Source organism: Lissotriton vulgaris, chromosome 1_1 (genome assembly GCF_964263255.1).
Source record: "Lissotriton vulgaris chromosome 1_1, aLisVul1.2, whole genome shotgun sequence".
Classification (NCBI taxonomy): Eukaryota; Metazoa; Chordata; class Amphibia; order Caudata; family Salamandridae; genus Lissotriton; species Lissotriton vulgaris.
The window spans coordinates 870,910,155-870,933,306 of NC_141685.1; the positions used below are offsets into that span (position 1 = coordinate 870,910,155).

The window sequence follows — 23,152 nt, forward strand, 5'->3', positions numbered from 1 at the left end:
TGTCTGTGCCTTGGCATCAGACTTCAAAGGCTGCCGCTCCCCCGCCCCTCTCCGCCGCGTGCACATCGCACACCACCATTTGTCTGTGACTCGGCATCAGACTTCAAAGGATGCAGCTCACCCACACCCCACCCCCCCCCCCCCCGCCACAGCAATGCCGAGAGCATGTTTTTTTTGCATCCATTTCGCGAAGAAGTTGTGTTTTGTTCCGCGTTCTCTGCACCTTTCTCAGTGTTTTTTTCTGGACAAAAGTGAAAGCTTACCGTGCTTGTTCACAGTAGCCTTGCTCCTCAAATGCTGTTGCTGTGTTGCCATCTCTCTAGGGACACTCAGCTTGAAAACACTCGACTTGCTAGCTGCAATGCTACATCCGCTATGTTTTGCCTCTAGACACGTTGATCCCTCGCAGACTGTGCTGACTATGCCCCTCCTGATTCTGAAACTGACTAACACAGTCAACATGCAGTCTCTTCTCTCTGTCTTATGATGTCTGCCCTGCCACCATTTACTTCGGACCCTCACCCTCACACCTCCTCACCCTCACACACCCTCACACCCTCTCACCCTCACACACCCTCACTCATCCTCACACCCTCACCCACCCTCACACACCCTTACTCACCCTCACACCCTCACCCCCACAACCCTCTCACCCTCACTCACCCTCACACCCTCACATCCCACACCCCCTCACCCTCACACCCCCTCACCCTCACCCTCACACCCCCTCACTCTCACATCCCTTCACCCTCACCCTCACACCCCCTCACTCTCACACCCCATCACCCTCACACCCCCTCATCCTCACCCTAACACACCCTCACCATCACACACCCTCTCACCCTCACACACCCTCTCACCCTCACACCACCTCACCCTCACACCCCCTCACCCTCACATCCCCTCACCCTCACATCCCCTCACCCTCCCTCACACCACCTCACCCTCACACCCCCTCACCCTCACACACCCTCACCCTCACACACCCTCACCCACCCTCTCACCCTCACCCAACATCTCACCCTCACACACCCTTTCACCCTCACACACCCTCACATCCCTTCACCCTCACCCTCACACCCCCTCACCCTCACATCCCCTCACCCTCCCTCACACCACCTCACCCTCACACCCCCTCACTCTCACACCCCATCACCCTCACGCCCCCTCATCCTCACCCTCACACACCCTCACAATCACACACCCTCTCACCCTCACACACCCTCTCACCCTCACACCACCTCACCCTCACACCCCCTCACCCTCACACCACCTCACCCTCACCCCCCTCACCCTCACACACCCTCACCCACTCACACCCCCACATGCCCTCACCCTCACACCCTCACTCTCACACACCCTCAACCTCACACCCTCTCACACTCACACACCCTCACCCACTCACACCCCCACACGCCCTCACCCTCACATCCCTTCACCCTCACCCTCACACCCCCTCACCCTCACACTCCCTCACCCTCACACACCCTCACCCTCACACCCCCTCACCCTCACACACCCTCACCCACTCACACCCGCACACACCCTCACCTTCACACCCTCACCCTCACACACACCCTCACCCTTACACCCCCTCACACCCACTCTACCGCCCGCACTCTACCACCCTCACGCCCTCACTCTACTGCCCTCACTCTACCACTCCACTGCCCTCATGCCCTCACTCTACCCCCCTCACTCTACCACTCTACCGCCCTCACTCTACCACTTCACTGTCCTCACACCTTCACTCTACCGCCCTCACTCTACCACTCTATCACTCTACCGCCCTCACTCTACCGCCCTCATCCTACCACCCTCACTCTACCGCCCTCACTCTACCACTCTACCGCCCTCACTCTACCACTCTACTGCCCTCACTCTATCGCTCTACCGCCTTCACTCTACCACTCTACCGCCCTCACTCTACCGCCCTCACTTTACCACTCTACTGCCCTCACTCTACCACTCTACCGCCCTCACTCTACCACCCTCACTCTACCACTCTACCGTTCTCACTCGACCACTCCACCACCCTCACCTAACCACCCACATGCCCTCACTCTACTGCCCTCACTCTGCCACTCTACCGCCCTCACGCCCTCACTCTATGGCCCTCACTCTACCACTCTACCGCCCTCACGCCCTCTTTCTACCACACTCACTCTACCACTTTACCGCCCTCACTCTACCGCCCTCACTCTACCACTCTACCACCCTCACGCCGTCACTTTACCACCCTCACTTTACCACTCTACTGCCCTCACTCTACCGCCCTCACTCTACCACTCTACCACCCTCACTATTCTGCCCTCACTCTACCGCCCTCACGCCCTCACTCTATCGCCCTCACGCCTTCACTCTACCACTCTACCACCCTCACGCCCTCACTCTACTGCCCTCACTCTACCACTCTACCGCCCTCACTCTACTGCCCTCACTCTACCGCCCTCACTCTACCGCCCTCACTCTCTCACTCTACCACCCTCACTCTACCTGTTTTCTTCTCCTGTGCTAATCTGCTGTTCTCTTCCACCCCCTCTTTCTCTAACTCCCTGTTGTCTTCTCCTGTGCCGATCTGCTGTTCACTTCCATCCCACCTCCTTTTTAACTCCCTGTTCTCTTCTCCTTTGCTGATCTGCTGCTCTCTTCCACCCCACCTCCTTCTTTAACTCCCTGTTCTCTTCTCCTGTGCTGATCTGCTGCTCTCTTCCACCGCCTCCTTCTTTAATTCCATGTTCTCTTCTGCTGTGCTGTTATGCTGCTTTCTTCCACCCACCTCCTTCTCCAACTCCCTGTTCTCTTCTCTTCTCTCGAGCTGATCTGTTGATCTCTTCCACCCGCCTTCTTCTCTAGCTCCTTGTTCTCTTCCCCTGTGCTGATCTGCTGGTCTCTTCCACCCGCCTCCTTCTTTAACTCCCTGTTCTCTTTTGTTGTGCTGATCTGCTGCTCTCTTCCACGCCGCCTCCTTCTTTAACTCCCTGGTCTCTTCTCCTGTGCTGATCTGCTGCTCTCATCCACCTCAACTCCTTCTTTAACTCCCTGGTCTCTTCTCTTCTCCTGTGATGATCTGCTGTTCTCTTTCACCCTACCTCCTTCTCTAACTCCCTGTTCTCTTCTCCTGTGCTAATATGTTGTTCTCTTCCACCGCTTCCTTCCTTCACTCCCTGTTCTCTTCTCCCATGCTGATCTGCTGCTCTCTTCCACCCCGCCCCCTTCTCCAACTCCATGTTCTCTTCTCCCGTGCTGATCTGCTGTTCCCTTCCACCGCCTCCTTCTCTAACTCCCTGTTCTCTTCTCCTGTGCTGATCTGCTGCTCTCTTCCACCACCTTCTTCTTTAACTCCCTGTTCTCTTCTGCTGTGCTGATCTGCTGCTCTCTTCCACATACATCCTTATCTAACCGCACACACACATATATACAACCACACACACACACACACACACACAATCTCACACACAACAACACACAACCACACACACACACAACACACACACACCCACACACACACAATTGCACACAACCACACACACAACCCCACACACAAACACCCACATCACCCCACACACAACCACACACACAACAACACACACACAACAACACCCACACACACCCACACACACACACAAACACACACAACCACACACACACACACAACCACACACACACAACCACACCCACAACCTCAAACACAACACACACACAACCACACACACAACCACACACACAACCACACACACACAACCACACACAACCACACACAACCACACACACAGCCACACATACAACCAGACACACACACAACCATACACACACACAACCACACATAACCACACACACAACCACACACAACCACACACCCAATCACACACAACCACACACACAGCCACACACACATACAACCACACACACCCACACACACACAACCACACACACAACCACACACACACAACCACACACATCTATCTATCGCCCTCACTGTATCTATCTATCGCCCTCACTCTATCTATCTATCTGTCAACCTCACTCTATCTATCTATCTATCTATCTATCTATCTATCTATCTATCTATCTATCTATCTATCTATCTATCTATCTATCTATCACCCTCACTCTATCTATATATTACCCTCACTCTATCTGTCTATCACCCTCACTCTATCTATCTATCGCCCTCACTCTATCTATCGCACCACCACAGCATCACTCAGGGGCACCACAACAACACTATACGCTACCACAGCATCACAGAATGCCACAGCTTCACTCGTCGCCCCTACATCACTCAGCGCCACCACAGTATCAATCTGTGCAACCATTCAACAACAACTGGTTCAAATATGTTCTCTCAATGTTTCAAGCTTTATTACAAATATCACAAAAAGATGTTAATATTTCACTTCGGCTCTTGGATTTTCGTCACAATAAAATACACTGAACATATTCTTCACAAAAGTTATTTACAAAAGTTTAAGCTATTGCCATTATAAATTACAATAACTTTTATGTAAATGTAAATGTGGCGTATTTGTATAGCGCGAACAGTGACCCGGAGGCATCCCGGCGCTTGTACTCCTCCCACAAGGGAACCCCTCCTGGCTTTTCCTTGTGGGGTGTCCACTCCTGGGCATCCCATGGTGAAACCAGGCATCCCTTGTGTATCAGGGGGCCTTTGTGGAGACTAAGCAAGCTATTGCCCAGAGTTGCAGCGTGGGACCCATGCTTAGAATCGGCACTGAGGCGAGAATATCCGGTCAGAGGAATTTAAGCCCGAAACCCACCGAGGCGGGAATCGAACCCTGGTCCCTGGCCAGCGTTCTGCATCAAGGTCTGCCGCTCTAAGCATTGAGCCACACTTCTCCACTTTTATTTAAGTATTAATTATTAAAAAATAAATAAAAGCCATTGTTATTTGTAATATTAATACATCTAAGTCACGTAAATACAACACATATTGCAGTACAAATGCTATAGGTGTCACATTTGCGAAAGTTATAACTATTGGCATTGTAAATGACAAAGCTACTAATTTCGCTGTTTTCAAAACCAACATATAAATAAAACATTTGCCATTTACAATACCAATAGCTCAAACTTTTTTAATGCGAGACCTATTGCATTACAAATGCTTGTTTTCTTTTTCCCTCCATGTTTGCCTCTGTCTGTCTTTTTTCCGTTCCACCTATCACTCTGCCTGTTCACTTTATTTTTTTGCATCAAGGTTTTTGTTTCTTTTTAGTCTTTTCTCATTGTCATTTATTTTCTTTTTGTTCCCCGTTCTGTGTGTACTTACTTCATTCTTTTATTTGCCTTTCCATTCCACATCACTTGATTGCTCTGTTCATATTTTCTCTATACCCTTTATTGCTTAATTTGTTACTGTCACCTTTCTGTTTTGTATTTTTTTTTCCTTTGTTTATTTTTATATTTCCCCTTTCTTGGTCTTTACTTTTCCTCTGCTTTCTTGTATCTCTCATTCTTGTTCATTTTTGTTCTTTCTCATTCTATCTTTCTCGGTATCCCCTCCACCATCTCTCCTTTACCCCACCTGTAATCAATAATATCCTAATCTCCTTATTTCTTATCCTTTTTCCACAGATTCCCAGGAGAGTCACGAGTCCTTTGAGAGATACAGTAAGTGAATCCACACCGGTTTCAGATTCCCTGTTCAAGCCTCATACCGCTTGGCTCTCTATCTAGCTGTAGAACAGCAGTTGGGGAATACTACAGTGAGGGAAGAAGCTTAGTCAGTGAGATTGAGGGGTGTGAATCTCAGATTTTCGGACTAAAAAATGGTAGGTCAATGGATAAGATAACCAAGGTTCAGGATGGACTGTTCTCATGATGAAAAGGATCAGTACTGATTTGTATTAGATGGGTGTCTGTCTAGAGTGGAACAATGGACAAAAACAGTGGTCTGGTATGCTACCCCAAGTGATTGTCAATATTTATATAATTTACAAGCATTCCTCCCATCACGTTTTGGGTGTTTGATTGCCAGTAGTATGCCTGGAAACCTGAGACTGATGCAGCTTTCCAGGACTACTACTACCAATGTTTGTGAATTCCAAAATCTTTTAAATTTACACCAATTTTAGGACCACTTCTGTGGCTGGAGATTTAGTATATTTTTTTCAGATAAACCAGTCACTATATATATTCAAGTTTCCGATCCCCAAAGTAAATAAGTGAAAACCTCTTAGTGCAATGAGAGCAACAAGAATAACCAACAGACCTCATCCAGGGCCCCCTAGCCCAACTACCAAGCCAAAAATACATTTATGTGAGGAGTCACACCCCAAATACCACCTGAATCTACGCCCCTGTCCACAGTTATAAATAATTCAGAATTGGGAATACTCACTTTCTAAATCTGCTGTGAGGATCCAACATACTGCATGTTTAATGCAGCAGCATCCAGCCCTGAGGGCTGCTCTTTGATTCAAAGATGCATCTTGTGGCGACAGAAACCAGATTTCAACAGCTCAGTGTTCCACGCTGCTCAATCACCCTTCATTATACACGTCATGAGCAACTTAGAGTTTGGTAACAGAATTTGGTGTCAGTGGTTCAGCAGGTAGAGGATACTGGGGCCAGGGACTGTGGGGGCCCACTGCACAAATTATAGATGTTTTAACTATTGAACAGGAAACTAGCATGCTTGTGTTAGGGCCCATGGCACTCTGAATATGCCAATGGGTAACAGCCACTATGTGAGGTTCCTAAATGGTTACATGTCAGCATATCAATAACGAGGATATTTTCTGACAACAATATTGAGGCCTAAGTATCATTTACAAAAAAATCGCTCCATTGGATGTCAATTTTCTATTGTTATCTCCAATGAGGTGATATTTTTTCTAAACAATATCTAGGAATTAACTCCAATGAGGTGATATTTTTGTAAACAATATTTAGCACACCATATGTTTGTCCACCCATATTTAGGTCTCAATATTCTGGTACCATATGCCCTGAACAAGTCCTTCTCCCTATTTGACATATGTGTCCTATTAGTTAACCCAAGCCAACAGCGTACCACCAGTGGCAGCCGGCATGGCTTTCAGGTGGTGAGCCAGCATAGGGGGGAGGACACGCAGGGGGAGCAGGGAGGTTGTGTGTAAAAAAAATAAACACTTACCTTGCCACCGGGTCCCGCGACTCTGCTCCTGCTCTCCTCGTCTTGACTCGAGAAACAGGAAGCACAGCCAGGCTCCCCTGACCAATCACAATGCTGCAATGCAGCATTGTGATTGGTTTAGCACCAAGGCTCTCCTGACCAATTACAACGCAGCAATGCAGCGTTGTGATTGGTCTGATAGTCCTGGTTCAATGCTCAGCCAGGAAATGGGGTCCTGGGCATGTTCTCCATAATGCAGCCTGCATGGAGAACAGGAAAAGTGCACGTGACTGTTTTGGGTAGTCCAGGAGGGCCGGTCAAACAGTGGGTGCGCACTTAGGAGTGGGCAAACCCCTCCTCCCTGCCCTGCACCGAGAGCAGAGCAGCCCCACCCACCCACCTGCCCACAAAGCAGAACAAAACATAAAATGATAATAACTCAAAGTTATTTTCATTTTATGTTTCCTTCACGTTGCACTGCTTAAAAGCAGTTGCGTGACTCTCCTCCGCCATAGCAGAGGAGCCACCACTGCTCACCACTCACTCCCATCTACAGGCAGCACAGTCATTTGCCAGCTGAAGCACCTCACCCAGTGGCATAGCACGGACTGCCAGGGCCCTAAAGCAAGCAAGGAAATTGGGCCCCCATCCCCTAGTTTTCTAATAAAAAAACAGCCACCATTTGGGGTGTAGTGGCTAAAGTGCCCCCATGGCCTTTTGCCCCAATACCACTGCCCCTGATGCACTATTGATAGCTGTGCTTCACTTTGGGTTTCGTCCATCAATGTATCATGCTATCATGCAGACCCCTCCTCCTGCTGTCCCACAGCAGTGTCACTCGATCTGCAAACTTTAACCGCCCTGACGCAAAACACCCTTCCACCCCATCCTGCTGCCGTTCACTCCAGCAGAGTGATCCACCAGGTGGAAACTACTCCCAGGTGACCTAAGGGCATCCCCATCCCTAACAATATTCAGGGTCACAGTAATCTTCTTACCATGAGGACCATCATAACTGACAGACATTACCCCCAGGACTAGAAACATGCCCCAATGTTAATATGGCCCACACTATGCCAGTTCGGAGCCCTACATGGGCCACTAAAGCCACCCTTTCTGCTCTTTCCTCATATGCAAATTAATGTATCCCACTATAAACAATTTAGGTAAATTTGTATATTACTCCATTTGATTCACTGTTTGCCTTGTCTTAGCTAGCACATTTACAATCAACCAAATGTTTACGTTCCCAAATGGATGCTTGGTGCTGGTACCAGATGTAGTCTGCCAGAGTGGACCTGGGACGGATGAGAGCTCTGCTGGCATCCCAAGAGAAAGCCCCCATCCCCTGGTTAGAGCAGCTGGAGAGTCTCTAGGGGAGATATAGCAACCCTTTGAAAGTGTGTGCTGCATCCATTTGCGTCATTGTATCTGGAAGACCATGCCTGTCTATTTTAATGTAAAAAAGACAGCATACCAGTAGAGTTTCTGCTTAGTTAAACATTCCTCATTGCAGACTGTACTGGAGAGCATAACAGCAAAAGGAAGGAGGAGCAATGTCATGCAAACTTAGTTGAAGCTTGCACCGTCTCATCACATCCTGACTAGACTACTCTGCTTATCTCTTTTAGGTCTAGTGTTCGCCAAGACCTTTTGATTGCAATACAATTATTTATGCAATTTACTTCTAGGGTCTTTCGTCCAGCTTTCTTCAACCATTGGTTTGTCAGTGTGTCATTCACATTTCTGCTCTATCCACATATCATACAGCGTAGGGCACCGGGTCAGCCAACTTCAGCCATTGGCTTACCTCTCACTGAGTGACAGCACTCTGTTCTTGCATAATGTGTGCTTCCACACACAAAAAGTAGCTCTCTTGTGCGGTTTCCAAAACATTCACAAACTTTACCAAATCCTAGAGTTGCCAGCCAAAGCAAGACCTAATTGCATCGACAAAGCTGGCTTTAAGTCTGACTTAGAGACACTGTGACCCTGCAAGGGTGCTATGGACCTTACTGCAAGCAAAGAAATTGAGATCCTGTCGCCACTGCTTCAGTAGTAAAAGACAACCATAATTAGGGTGCAGTGGGCCCAATAAACTCTGGAGCCACAGTGCCACTGCACCAGCTACAAAGGGCCAATGCTTTACTTTGCCCGTGTTTTTTTTTCTTTTTGTCATCCTTGGGTGTTTAAGCAGTGTCGTGTGATAAAGTAATTCAAAACCAATCGAACCTTTTCTTTGCATCATGAATTTAATTTCAATATCAATTCAAATTCATAGTTTTAATATCTATTCTAAATACCTATGCCTGGTATGAAGCATCTAAACATTTTATTTAAATGATATGCAATGTTTACTTTTTTACTCAAAATGTTTATCGTAAGCAAATGGGCGTCGCTTTAGGCTGTTATTTTCACTTTTATGGTATATGCTTGCATTCAAGAAAATTTAAGAAACAACAATTCCACCATCTTGACAAGGCAAGACATATTGGCTTGGCCAATGCTTACTTCTTTTTGGAATGGCTTACGAATTGTGGGGGATATTATCAAGCCCATTTTCACCGCATTAGCGGCCGATTTCGGCCGAAAAGTGGCGATTTAAATATCGCACTATTATCAAGGAGACTTTAACGCGTGTTACCTTGATTTAGTAGCTGTTTTTTCTCCATATTGCATGTCAGCAATTATTATCGCTAATGACATGTAAAGTGGGCGCTCCTCACAATGTCTGCATAATTTATGTGGCAAACACAACTTCGCACTGTTAACAATGCGTCACCAGCAATAAAACAAACCGTCGTAACCGCGGGTTATCGTATGGAGTTAACGTCTGCTTTTTCTTTTACTTAGCTATGCTGATAATGGGAGGTGGATCGCCATGTTACGCCCACACTCCCCTATCAGCAAGCATTTCCATAATCATCACTGGATTTCAGGCGATATTTCTGTTTCTCACCATCTATCGCTGAAATTACATTGCCTGTTCGCAAAACGTTGATAATACGCCACTAACACGACGATGTAATTCAGCAATAGATGGTGAGAAACAGGAACCCGCTAAGTGCGCTTAGTGATGTTTATCGCTCTTCTTTGATAATATGCCCCTGACTTGTTTAGTAGAGTTTACTGATTGAACCGAACAATTGTGTTTTTTTAGGTAAAAGGTGATTGTTTTCTCCTTCCTCACAAAGGGGCAATGTGGTGACAAAAAATTCATTCTTCAGGTGCAGCTAGCAGGTTAGAATTAGTTTGTCTAAATGTACTATCTCCCAATAGCCAGCAGTGTCCCTGTAGGTGTGCACCCTGAATATTAAACCCACATTATTGATGAGACAGAATATTGAGAAAAAATAGAAAAAAAAATATTGACTGGTAAGTATTTTCTTTATCTAACTCTATACCTGAGCAGCAGATAAATCTTCAAGATAAGTAGATGTGGAGTTAGGAATGGTAAATGTATACCGCCCAATATGCACTTATCTTTTGATATGTTGTCCATCATTATTTTGTCCCTGATATTCTTCTATCTCAATGTTGTAGGTATCAAGATTCAGTAGTACAATCATTATTGTCAGCGTCGGATTGGTAACGCTGGCCCTCGGGCAATGCCTGAGGGGCAGGTATCTGAATTCCAGCTGTGGGTTACTTTTTTGTGAAGCCTGGGGGCTAATTTGGGCAGTTTCTACGTTGTTTAATGCTGCCAGCGGCCCAGTGGGGACCTCAGTGGACTTTCTAGAGGTAGATGGAGTTCTTTGCCTCCCTTTTATCAACGGCAGAGGTGTCATTCCCTTTCTCTCGCTGGACCGGCCCATTAATGCATGTTGAGCGAGGGCAGGGGGCCTGAGCAAAAGTGGCCTCACTTGTTTTCAGGTGTGTTTCACCAGTGTACACTAATCTGTGCATTTTTTTTAAGCCCCCCACCCCCTTTTATTAATAAAATGTTGCCAAAGCAGTGTTTTGCGAAAAGGCAATATGCACATTTTGGCCACTTTTTTTTTGTGTGCCCGAACCGATTTTGACTCCCAATCGAACCCTGATCCCTGTATGCAGGCTACACTTGTTCTTCCTGAGTTCAAAGGGCATTCCTGAAAGCAAGCCCTTTGTCTTGAGTTGGCACACGGACACCAAGTCAAGGACTCAGGTCTCCAGGATCTGGAGGCATGAGCACAAGGACAAGAAAACACAGAGGCAAAGAACAACAAACATTGGGGTAGGGAGACACAGACCACAAGGAAAGGAGACATGGGCACGAATAGACAAACTCTAGAAAGACTGAGGTCACACAGTGTGGCAAAGTTGGGTGATGTTCAGTCGTGGCCGGTGCAGTTAAGAGCAGTGGGTGGGGCGGTGGATACGGGGGAGGGGCGAAGTCGACAGACGACGATGAGGGAAAATACAATTTTTAAAAAAGAAAACCACTTACCTTGCACCCGCCGTATCACCGACTAGACGATGCAGTAAGTGGTTTTAATAATATATATATTTTTTTATTTTCCCTCTTCGGGGTCTGATGACTTCAACTCCCTCCCCACCACCCCCCACTCCACCCCTTCCTGGCCCCTGTCGCTCTTACCTGCACCGGCCGTAACTGGTGATGTTATGGAAGAGTTGTTAAACGCATTACTGCCCACCTTCTGTTACCAGCTGTTAATTGCAATTCTCAGCATTATGTGCAGGGCTCGAGTCGGGGTACCACGCGGGTGGACGGCATCCCCCCACATATTTTACCGGTTGGACGCCCTCCCCCCTGCCAAACAGCTGGACTTCACACTTTGGCCTCTCTGAGACGAGGAGCTCGGAGCTCACAGCACGCAGGTCACACGCTGACTTCTCAGATGCAATTGTATCTAAGGAGTGAGCAAGGGGACGCAATGAGCCCGATGGTGCAAGCCGCCTTTTGTGACGTCACTTCCTGTCGTGATGTCACTTCCGGTGACATTGTCTCCCCACTTCTTTTTTTAGGACTTGTGCCCTGATTATGTGCTCTCGTCTACAGCTCCGGATCACAATTGCAGGGCAGGCAATTAATATGTGTTTATACCCTCTGCAGAGGGCAATACCTTTTAATTATCACTAGGTGCCAAAACTACACCAGTCAGTTATTAGCTCAGCTGCCCTTTGACAACTGGAACAATTAAGTCTGAGTTGGATCTTTGGGCCCAGTGCAAGGAGCTGTGTCTTCTAGTGCCTTGGAAGTAATCCGAAGGATTTCCAGGCCCATTGTTAAGATCATAGGAAGAAGGCTCTAAGAGACAGCACAGAAACTTAGCATCGCCACCCCAGCAACCGCTGAGACCCCCGCTCCGACGACCACCTCCCGCACCAACCGCCTGCTCGCCTGGACTAATATCAATGACGAGGACACCATCAAGATCATGAACACCATCCACTCCGGATCCCCGTACGACCCATGCCCGCACCACATCTTCAAAAAAGCCAGCAGCACCATTGCACCCCATCTTCGTAAAACCATCAACATCTCCTTCGAGACAGCGACGTTCCCGGAGAGCTGGAAGCACACAAAGATCAATGTCTTATTCAAGAAAGCCAAGGCGGACCCCAAGGACCTCAATAACTTCCGACCCATCTCCCTGCTCCCGTTTCCTGCGAAGGTCATCGAAACGGCCGTCAACAAACAAATGACCAGCTTTCTTGAGGAGAACAGCATCCTGTATCCGTACCAGTCCGGGTTCCGCAGCAACCACAGCACCGAAACTGCCCTCATCGCCGCCACCGACGACATCAGGGCCCTGCTTGTCAACGGAGAAACCGCAGCCCTCATGCTCTTGGACCTGTCTGCCGCCTTCGACATGGTCTGCCACCGCACACTACGAACACGTCTCCATGACGACGGAATCCAAGTGAAGGCCCTGGACTGGACCACCTCCTTCCTCTCCGGCAGAGCACAGAGCATCCGCCTCCCCCCCTTCCACTCTGAAGCCACCAAGATCATTTGCGGCGTACCCCAAGGCTCATCCCTCAGCCCAACGTTGTTCAGCATCTACATGGCAACGCTCGCCCCCGTCGCACGACGACATGACCTTAACATCATCTCCTACGCCGACGACACCCAGCTGATCCTCTCCCTCATCAAAGACCCCCACACCGCCAAGACCAACCTCCACGACTGAATGAAGGCCGTCGTCAAATGGATAAGAAACAGGCGACTGAAGCTGAACTCGGACAAGACGGATGTCCTCATCCTCTGACCCACCCCCTCGCCCTGTGATGACACCTGGTGGCCGACTGCACTAGGAGCACCCCCTACACCCACCAACCACGCACACAACCTAGGGGTCTTCCTCAACTCCACCCTCTCCATGATGAAGCAGGTCAACACAGTCTCCTCCTGTATGCTCCGCAAGATCTTCAAGTGGATTCCCCTCGAAACTAGAAGGACGGTCACCCAGGCCCTTGTGAGCAGTAGACAAACTCCTGAAACAGCTCCAACGCATCCAGAACGCCTCCGCAAGCCTGATTCTCAACATACCTCGCCGCAGCCACATCACACCCCACCTAAGAGACCTGCACTAGCTCCCCATCAACAAGAGGATAACCTTCAAGCTCCTCACCCACGCACACAAGGCTCTCCACAACACCGGACCAACGTACCTCAACAGACGACTCAGCTTCTACACCCCCACCCACCAGCTCCGCTCCGCCAACCACGCCCTCGCCACCCTCCCCGGCATCCGAAGAGTGACCGCCGGCGGCAGGTCATTCTCCCACCTCGCCGCCAAGACCTGGAACACCCTCCCCATCCTCCTGCGTCAGACCGAAAACCTCCTAACCTTCAGGAGTCTCCTCAAGACCTGGCTTTTCGAAAAGTAGCAGCGCCCCTCGCGCCTTAAGACCCTCACGGGTATGTAGTGCGCTTTACAAATGCTATGATTGATTGATCCTACGGTAAACAAAGGGATCGCCAACAATGAAACCAGTGTATGTGAAATACATGAGTATCTTACTGAAATGGACATACTCGTGGATAAGGATATAGATAAATGTAATAGAACAGCTGTAATAATATTGGTAATATAGAACCACAATTAGAAATAGTAACTAGCAAGCCACAATAATTCAACATAGTAAGAAACAATCGTAAAAGTAGATGACGACAGCCGATTGCACCTCGAACTGAGTCCTCTCTCTCTCGTTGTGAATGCTGTCAGTAACTGCTACTGTGTGCGGCCTCTCCCCTTCCTCGCATGACGTTTACAAGGGGGAGGGGTCACTCTAGGGACGTGACTCCCACTATCATGGAGGTGTTGTGTAGAACCTTGCAATGCATTGAATGGGCGTAGGCCTCTGTCATATTGTATAGCAATATTATAAAAACGTCTTCAATTTCTTTTGCCAGCAGCTATGCATTGCATATTTAGAAAAGCGTATCAGTCTATTTGATTACCAATTTGCTGCCCATGTGCAAACCCGTGACCTGTAAGTTACACACTGGTCCCTATAGTTGTTTGCATTGCTCATTGTAATGTTTGATTTAGGTTAATCCGAATACAAAAACCTTCTCTGATGTAAATGTGATGACGAAAAGTCACTCAAAAACAGGAATAGGTCGCGTTTCCAGGAGAATTCCTTTCTCTTCAATTCCTCCTGAAAAAGATAGCAGGGCAGATCGAGGAAGTTGGGCATTTCCTTAAATTAAATTTGTCACCTGCACAAGTGCATTCATGGGCAGAGGCGCAACTAAAGCCACATTTCAGGGTGGGCTAATAAAAAATTTCGGGGGGGGGGGCTGATATGCACTAGGCAGAGTGGAGCTGCAGGGGCTCTTAGAAGCAGGAAACCACAGCAAGGCCTCATTAACATGCAAATGGCCTTTCTTTTAAAGACATGTGAAGTGCTCGGGTGCGGCTGTGTATGTGCCCAGGAAGCTGTCTCATCTCGGGCTGCCACACACGAAGGGTGGGAGGGGGGGCTTGGGGGAGTCTGAAGCCTTTTGAGTCCAATGGGTGTTGCACGCCTGATTCTGGGGAACCAGGTGATCGGAAAGACACTTTGACCAATGACACTGGCCAATTAAGTCAACCTTGGCCTTGTCTGTCTGTTTGAGTCCTGGAGGAGGACAGGGCTTTAAGTGGGCCGGGTCTCACGGTGCTGAACACCGGCAGTTTTTAAAAGGGGGCTTCAAAACGGGTGCCTCTCAGGCTCTGTTTTGTGTCCTGGTATGGGCAGTTCGTTTTTTCCGGACGGCAGTCACAGCAGGCACATCAATGTGCGCATGCTCACACAGCTCACTTCTCACTAGTGGAGAAGTTGCGGCATGACCTCATGCCAGGTGAGCATTGTAGGGGAAGAAAAATCTTTTAAAGAGAGTCATTTTCTCTCTGATTTCCCTTCACTTTTTGAAACTCAGCAGCAGCAACATTGTCGTGGTGTCAGCAGGGCTTTAAGTGGAAGCTTTTTCAATATTATATACAAGACATAGTTACTGCTGATTTATCTTATGCAACTAACCATTGACAAAGCCAATTGTCCTGACTTCTTGTAGGTATGATGTTACTTGTTATATCATATCTGGATGCAATGACAAACACAGCAAAATACCAGTCGAGCGTCACACTAGGCTAAGCACAGGTTTTTAGTTTAGATGTTTTAAGCCACGTCCTTAATTACATTGACCACGCCTCTTTGAGAGACCACCCCCCACGGTTTTGTCATCCCACTTAAAGCCCTGGAGGAGGGAGTAAGGCAGTGGGAGGGGTGGTGGCGAGTTTCTACAAAAAGAGGTCTGCCCAGCCATGGATATCTGATAACCAGGCACAGAAACACCGCAGAGCAGGTGGCACCCCGACCCAATTAGCCACTTTTTTCCAAACCTTCTCTTATCCTTCCATGTTCCTCTTGCCTTCCAACTTCGACTGTTTCTCCTCTCTGATGTCTCTTTCGTTTGCCTGGTATAAGAACTTGATCAGTGCTTTAAGTAGATTGATGAAAGGTGGTGAGGCAATGCTCTAAAAGGGATGTGTGAAATGTGTATCTAAGAAAGTGTAACCTTCAAAAGCAGTTGTGGTCCAAATGAAATAAAATCCTTTGCTGCACAAATTAGAAATAAAAGTGTAACGTCTCCATCCAAGCTGAGGGTTACATTAATTTGTACAAGAATTCTGAGTTGAGGTGTAATTATTACACCCTCACTATTTTCTCCTGATAGAACTTCAGACGGTAAAAACTGCTCCTGCTCCTTCCTAGAAGTAATGCTTCCACACTATTACAAACCTTGACCATCCCATAAGCTGATGCCCCCTATTTATTGGGCCCGATGTAGGTAAACTCCAATTTACCACTTCTTAAATACCCAATCATACCGATTCGGTATTTAAGAAGTGGTAAATTGGAGGGGGGGAGATGTGGGTATTTCAGAATCTGTAAATACCGAATCTGTAAGATTCGGTATTTACCGATTCTGTAAATACCGAATCGGTATCCCCCATTGATTCCTATGGGCCTTGAAGCCCATAGGAATCAATGTGCATTACCGAATCGGTATTTACCGATTCGGTAATTACCGATTTCTGCAAGGGTGCAGGGGGTGTCACTTTGACACCCTCTAGCACCCCCAATACTGGCTTGTGTGCCATGGGGCACACAGACATGCCCTAAGGGCATGTCTGTCTGTCACATGGCATAGGTGTGCATGCACACATGTGCATGCACACCTGGATTCGGTATTTTAACACCCAATTGGATTGGGTGTTAAAATACCGAATCTGAAGGGCCTGTGGGACTGAAAGTAGTCCCACCTACATCCCAATTTTTTAAAATCGGTAAACTTACCGATTCGGTATTTTTCCGATTCGGTAATTTTACCGAATCAGTAAAATACCGAATCGGAGAAAAAAAGGTCCCCTACATCTCAAAAGACCAAATACCGGTCGGAAACGGCCGAATTCGGCCGTTTCCGACCGGCATTGGCCACCTACATCGGGCCCTAAGTACTTGTACCTTTCTCTACTGCGTCGTTTGATCTCCTTTTTTTATTTTGGGCCTCCATTTATAGGACAACTTTGGTCTCCTCACTCTTACATGAAAAGTCATATTAAAATGTAAGGGGAGAAGAAAAGTGAAATACTGTACAGGGTCTGTCTCTGAGGTGTGCTAATAAGCATGGACATTTGGAACAATGACTGCTCTGTTTTCTAATGGAAGAACATTCATGTTTTTCCATGCCCTCAAGCAAATCTGAAAATCAAAAACAAGCAACTTGTTCTTCCTGGTAAGGCAAGGACACACACACACACACACACACACACCCACACACACACACACATATATATATTCACTCCATAGGCTCCCTTAGACACAGGAACCACTCGGACACTCCAGGTGCTTGCAAGTAAATTTATTTGGCAAGGGAATAACGACGCGTTTCGGGGATTAGCCCTTGTTCACGCTCGTAAATGCAAGTATCCACCATGTTTAAATACACACTAAACATTACGTGAGGAAGCGTAAAAAACATTAACCTCCATGTGATTTTCGAAAGGCAACAAAGGCGGCCATCTTGTAATGTGCACAATTGCATTGGACACATACAAAATGTAAACAAATATTCAGTTTCTTATATCAGAACTCGATATTCATTGCTGTATATTTAGTTACACATAAGGAACACAATTTTTTAGTCTCATTCGACTATAACATGTTTTCATCTGACCATATTGGCAAAATTTCAAAAATGTTGTATAAGTACACAGATGATTAGTACAAATCATAACAATTGTCACACTGATTTTTCAGTGAGCTGATAAAGCCCTAAAAGGTTTTTGTAGCCTGTGTCAATCTCATAACTTTATTGAGACATCGTGATTACTGCCTAGCCCAAGTTGGCAAACAGACATTCATAATTAGCCCAAGTGGGCAAAATGCACTATACACCAACTATGTATCTAATTCTTGATTCCAAATGTGCAAGTCAGTGCCATTCATCTTTCATTTGTGCAATTCATTATTTCATCTCTGTGCCGCAAGGTGCCAAGATTGAAGTGCTCAAAACATCTAGAATAAAAACATGATTAAAATTACAATCAGCTAAACTGAATACAGATATAACTATCTTATTCATATAAATGAATTGCTAATTCTTCGTTTAGATTCAGACCTTTAGTTGCAAGACTTTCCAAATCAATAATGTATCGTGACTCCAACTTACGCAGAGAGAGTTCACGATTTCCTCCTCTCGCTCCCAAATTTACAGTATCAATTACCACCATTTGTAGCAGGGTTTCATTGCTAAAATGATTTTCAGCGAAGTGCTGAGGTACCGGGTATTGTCTGTTTTTATTCTTAATGGCCTGCAGATGTTCTAGCACTCGTTTTTTTGCTTCAAGTTTGGTACTACCAATGTACCATTTTTGGCATGGGCAGATTAAGACATATACACTGTATGTGGTATTGCAAGTAAGGTTCATTTTGATACTAAACTCCCTACTGGAATTGGGTATATGTAGTTTGTCACAGTCCCTGCTATTCCTACAGGCCCCCCCACCCCCACCGCAAAGCTACTGTAACAAGGAAAAAAGAACATTATAATAACTTAGAATTATTATTGTTTTTTTTTTCTTTAGTTATACTGCTTAAAAGCAGTGGAGCAACGCTCCTCTGCCTTAGCGGAATAGCCGCCACTGTTAGCAAATCAAAAAAATCAATTTCCTATGGAAACGTTGCCCTAACTGTAACTACCCAGTAGCGCCCGCCACTGGGCAAGACAGACAGACAGTAGATAGATAGATAGATAGATAGATAGATAGATAGATAGATAGATAGATAGATAGATAGATAGATAGATAGATAGATAGATAGATAGATAGATAACATTTAAAAGGGGTATAATATATGTTTAGGCCCAGGTTCTGTAGCAGAAGTTGAGTAAAAGATGGAGGTTTCTTCTAGATCAACTGGATTGTTTTTAAACTGTGCTGCAAAAACAGACAGGTTCCAGACCCCCGTTCTTTGACACAACACACCTCAGGCATATTTTGGGTATGAAATCCTAATATCTGTACCCTGTTTGTCTCCTCTTTTATTTGCATAGGTCCTTTCATCAGCCCACGGAAAGCCAACACATTCATGATGGCCCAACAGAGGAAGAACGCGAGAATGAACGAGAGGTGAGCAGAACTCTATTTCCTAAGGCGAAGATGGAGTTTACTCAGGGCTTTAAGTGGGCCTGGCCTGCAGGTGCTCAGCACCGGCAGCTCTAAAAAGCAGGTGCTGAGACAGTCTCTATCGGACTCGCCATTGTTGCCCTCACCCTCACTTCATTGAGACTCTACAGTACTCGCACAGTCCTACCATTTCATTGCCTTTTTTTGCAGCTTTATATAAACCGATGGTATTGGAGCGCTTCACATGAGCACCAATTAGTTACATTACATGATAACATATTCATTTTTTGGATCACAGGATGTCGAGCGAGGACGAGGCTGGGGCTTGCTTCCAGAGCTCCAATGTGGGTAGCTCTAGCCATTGCGCCACAATCTCTCCCACAACTCCTGAGTCATTTTCAATATTATATACAACAAAACCATAGTTGTTGCTTATTTATGTTATGCAACTAACGACCATTGACAAAGCCAATAGTTGTGGCTTGTTGTAGGTGTAATGGGGCATATTATCAAGGGGGTTTATCTCCGCTTTTTTGGCTTTAAAAGCCAAGAAAGCGGAGATAAAATTATCTCCCTATTACCAAGCTGTCACTAACAGCAGTTAGTGACAGCTAAAAGGAGATAGCGACCATCTTGGGCCCCGCTTTGCATGTCAGTGATATTTATCACTAATGATATGCAAAGTGGGCGTGCCAAGATGTTAGCGACTGGAAACAGTCCCTAACATCGCTATCTCCTATTACCAACTTTTGGAGATATTCGCGCTAAGCGCGAATATCTCCAAAAGCTAACACCTGCCCTGAGCAGTTCTTAGCCATGTTATCTAATGGGAGGTGGATAACATGGCTAAGAGCATTTGCTCGATAATGCATGAATATCGCTGACTTTTCAGCGATATTCATGCATTGCGGCCGTTTTTTATCGCATTTGCGATAAACCTTGCTAATAGCAAGGTTTATCTGCGATAAAAATCGCCGATGTGCGGCGATACTTTTTGTCTCTAAACAAGTTAGAGACAAAAATTATCGCTAGTTGTTGGTAATATGCCCCAATGTTACTTGTATTATATAGCTGGATGCAATGACAGAAAGAGCAAAATACCAGAGGGGCGGCACGCTATGGTAAGCACAGACTTTTAGCTAAAGTTTTTAATGCATCGACCACGTCTATTTGAGAGACCCCCCTCAGTGTTTTCATCCCACTTAAAACCCTGAGTTTAGAATGCTCAAGAGGAGGAAGCTGGCCCGTCCTCAAAACACATACCCTAAGCCAGAGTGAGGCAGGGTAGTGCTTCATGATTACTCAGATGTTTGGCCTGCAAGGCACCTCTTCCTCGTCTCTTACACACCTTTTTGGCTTCCCCCACAGGATCCGCGAACGGACCAAGAGCCCCCAGGAGCGCCAGCGGGAAATCTGCGACGACTTCGACCCCTGCGAGCGTTTCGCCCTGCGCTACGGATTCCCCGCCGCCTACAGGCGCTATTTTGGGCGCAGGGTGGGCAAGTAAGGCACCGCGTGCAGAGACCACCTGTGCGCATGACTGCGCCGCCATCTTTGTGTGGTGCTTCAGTCCAGCCAGAGGCCTGGCACGAGGGCTTTCTCTACACCTGTTTTAAGACCCGTAGACGCTGTTTGCTTTGGCGATACCACGGCCCCACCGTCCCGCCCCTCGGCTTGTTATGGCTAGACACGCCATCTGTTAAAAATCCCCTGCGCGCCCTTTCCACTTAGATGAAAAATAAAATGTGAGACTTGAAGTAAAATGGTTTCTAAACTAAAGTGACCCGTGTCTGTGATGTCTTTATTTCTGCGCCGCTGTGTCTAGAAGCTCTGGGAAAACAACACAGACGCCTCGAAGCCCTCCGCCAGAGATATGATAGCTCCTAATAAAACATTGCAGACTTTTTTCCTGGCACATGCGCTAGATATATATTTTTTTCAAAGAAAAAAGCGTTTATTTGGCTTAGGTTTGCTCTGCTTATGTACCAGGGTTTCTTATCTACTGCGCCTCTTTTCAACATGTTTTGGAGGAATAAAAGGTGTGCTTCTTTTATTACTCAGATAGTGAATACAGTTCCCGACCTAGGTCTTGCTGAGAGTGAGGTGTTTGTTCTTAGCCAGGTAAGAGTTTGAAATAAAGGTGGGATTCTGCTCTTTCAGTAAGGGTAGCCACCCAATGTGCTGGACCCAGGCCTGGGCTCCTGAAAGTGAGGCAAAGTGAGACTGAGGGCCCACTGAGGAAATTCAGAGTGTTCCAGACTAGCCAGAAGGGCTTTGGAAGAATCCGCCACACCGCCGGCGAACACCTCAGATAGACTGGAAGGGCTGGAACAGAGTCAGTCACAAGTCAGGAAAATACCTCCGAAATACTGCCAGGGCTGGTATAATGTCGGACCCATGTCAGGGACACAAGTCTGAAATACAGTCAGGACTGTGGCAGAGTTAGTTATTGTCAAGCACACACTTCTGGGCTGGAACAGAGTCAGTCACAAGTCAGGAAAATACCTCCGAAATACTGCCAGGGCTGGAATAATGTCGGACCCATGTCAGGGACACAAGTCTGAAATACAGTCAGGACTGTGGCAGCGTTAGTTGTTGTCAAGCACACACTTCTGGGCTGGGAAAGAGTCAGTCGCACACATCTCAAACAATGAGACGGCTGGGGCAGAGAGTGTGGCATGTCAGACATAGTTCTGAAATACTGGCAGGGCTGGAGAAAGTCAGTCACATTCACATACGTCTGAAATACTGACAGGGTCTGACAGAGTCAGTCACATGTCAGGCACATACCTTTGAAATATGGTCAGGGCTGGGAAAAGTCAGTCACAGGCACATATATGTCTGAAATACTACAGGGTCTAAACAGAGTCAATCTCAGGTAGGGTACACATATTTGAAAAGTCACTAGGGCTGGGGCACAGTCAGCCCCATGTCTAGCACATGTCTCTGAAATAACTGCTGGGCTGGGATAGCGTCTGTGTGGCACACTCACCCCTGAAATACAATCCTTTGGAGGTCAGTCATTCATGCATAAGGTAAACACCTCTGAAAATCCCGGCAGGGCTGGGACAGAGTCTGTCGCGTGTCAGGAACAGGCTTCGGCCTTTCGAGAACTCTGCAATGTTTACCGAGCAGGGCCAGAGTCATGAAATTAAAAGTTTTCTTTGGCACCTCTGAGTAAACACTCCAGCGGCTCATGGAAAATCTCTCAGGCTGTTCCCTCCCTTCCTGAGTCTCGCCCAGGCTTGGCTGCTTCGCCTAGTTTGAGGAGAGTTATTAACAGCGGATTATAGACCCCCCTGGTCTCTGGAAGAGGCCCCCACTGCTCAAAGGCTGCAACATCACTCAGCTCCGCTGTACCTGGACTTCAGGCTTCAAAGGGGTTTTTGATGTATGCTAGAGTGGGTTACTCGCCTCAAGAGGCTCTCTGCTGGGTATGCGCGTGCCTACTCGAGCCAGGAGGCTAATTTTTGTGTCCATGTGTGTACCCACCTCAAGAGGCTGTCTTCTGGCTACATGTGTGTTATTTCACCTCAAAGAGGTTGTCTGCTGAGTATGTGTGTGCCTATTCGCATCAGGAGGCTGACTAGTGTGTGCATATCTGTGCACTCCCCTCGATACACAGAATTTTATCCAGTACTGTGTTCTCACCTCAAGAGGCTGTCTGCGGGGTATACATGTGCCTATTCATGTTAGGAGGCTGACTCATGTGTACATGTGTGTGCATTCCCCTCAAGAGACAGTGTTTTATGCACTTATGTGTGTTCTTACCTAAAGAGGCTGTTTGCAGGGTATGCATGTATTTTCTCACGCCAGGAGGCCGATTAGTTTGCACGTGTGTCCTCCCTCAGGGGGCAGTCTGCCAGGCACATGTCTGCATACTCCCCTTGAGTGGTGGTCCTACAGGCAC

At 47.1% G+C, this 23,152-nt stretch overlaps 1 protein-coding gene across 2 annotated transcripts in view; it reads left to right on the forward strand.

Annotated features, from left to right (window-relative positions):
* Positions 1-21,021, forward strand: part of MGP (matrix Gla protein) — a 34,827-nt gene extending 13,806 nt beyond the window's left edge. For both annotated transcript variants that reach the window (XM_086958127.1, XM_086958136.1), the window contains exons 3-5: positions 5,599-5,634; positions 19,170-19,245; positions 20,611-21,021. In XM_086958127.1, coding sequence (XP_086814253.1) covers positions 5,599-5,634; positions 19,170-19,245; positions 20,611-20,749 — 251 coding nt within the window. In that variant the 3' untranslated portion in view covers positions 20,750-21,021. The remainder of the gene's footprint in view (positions 1-5,598; positions 5,635-19,169; positions 19,246-20,610) is intronic.
* Positions 21,022-23,152: the final 2,131 nt, after the last annotated feature.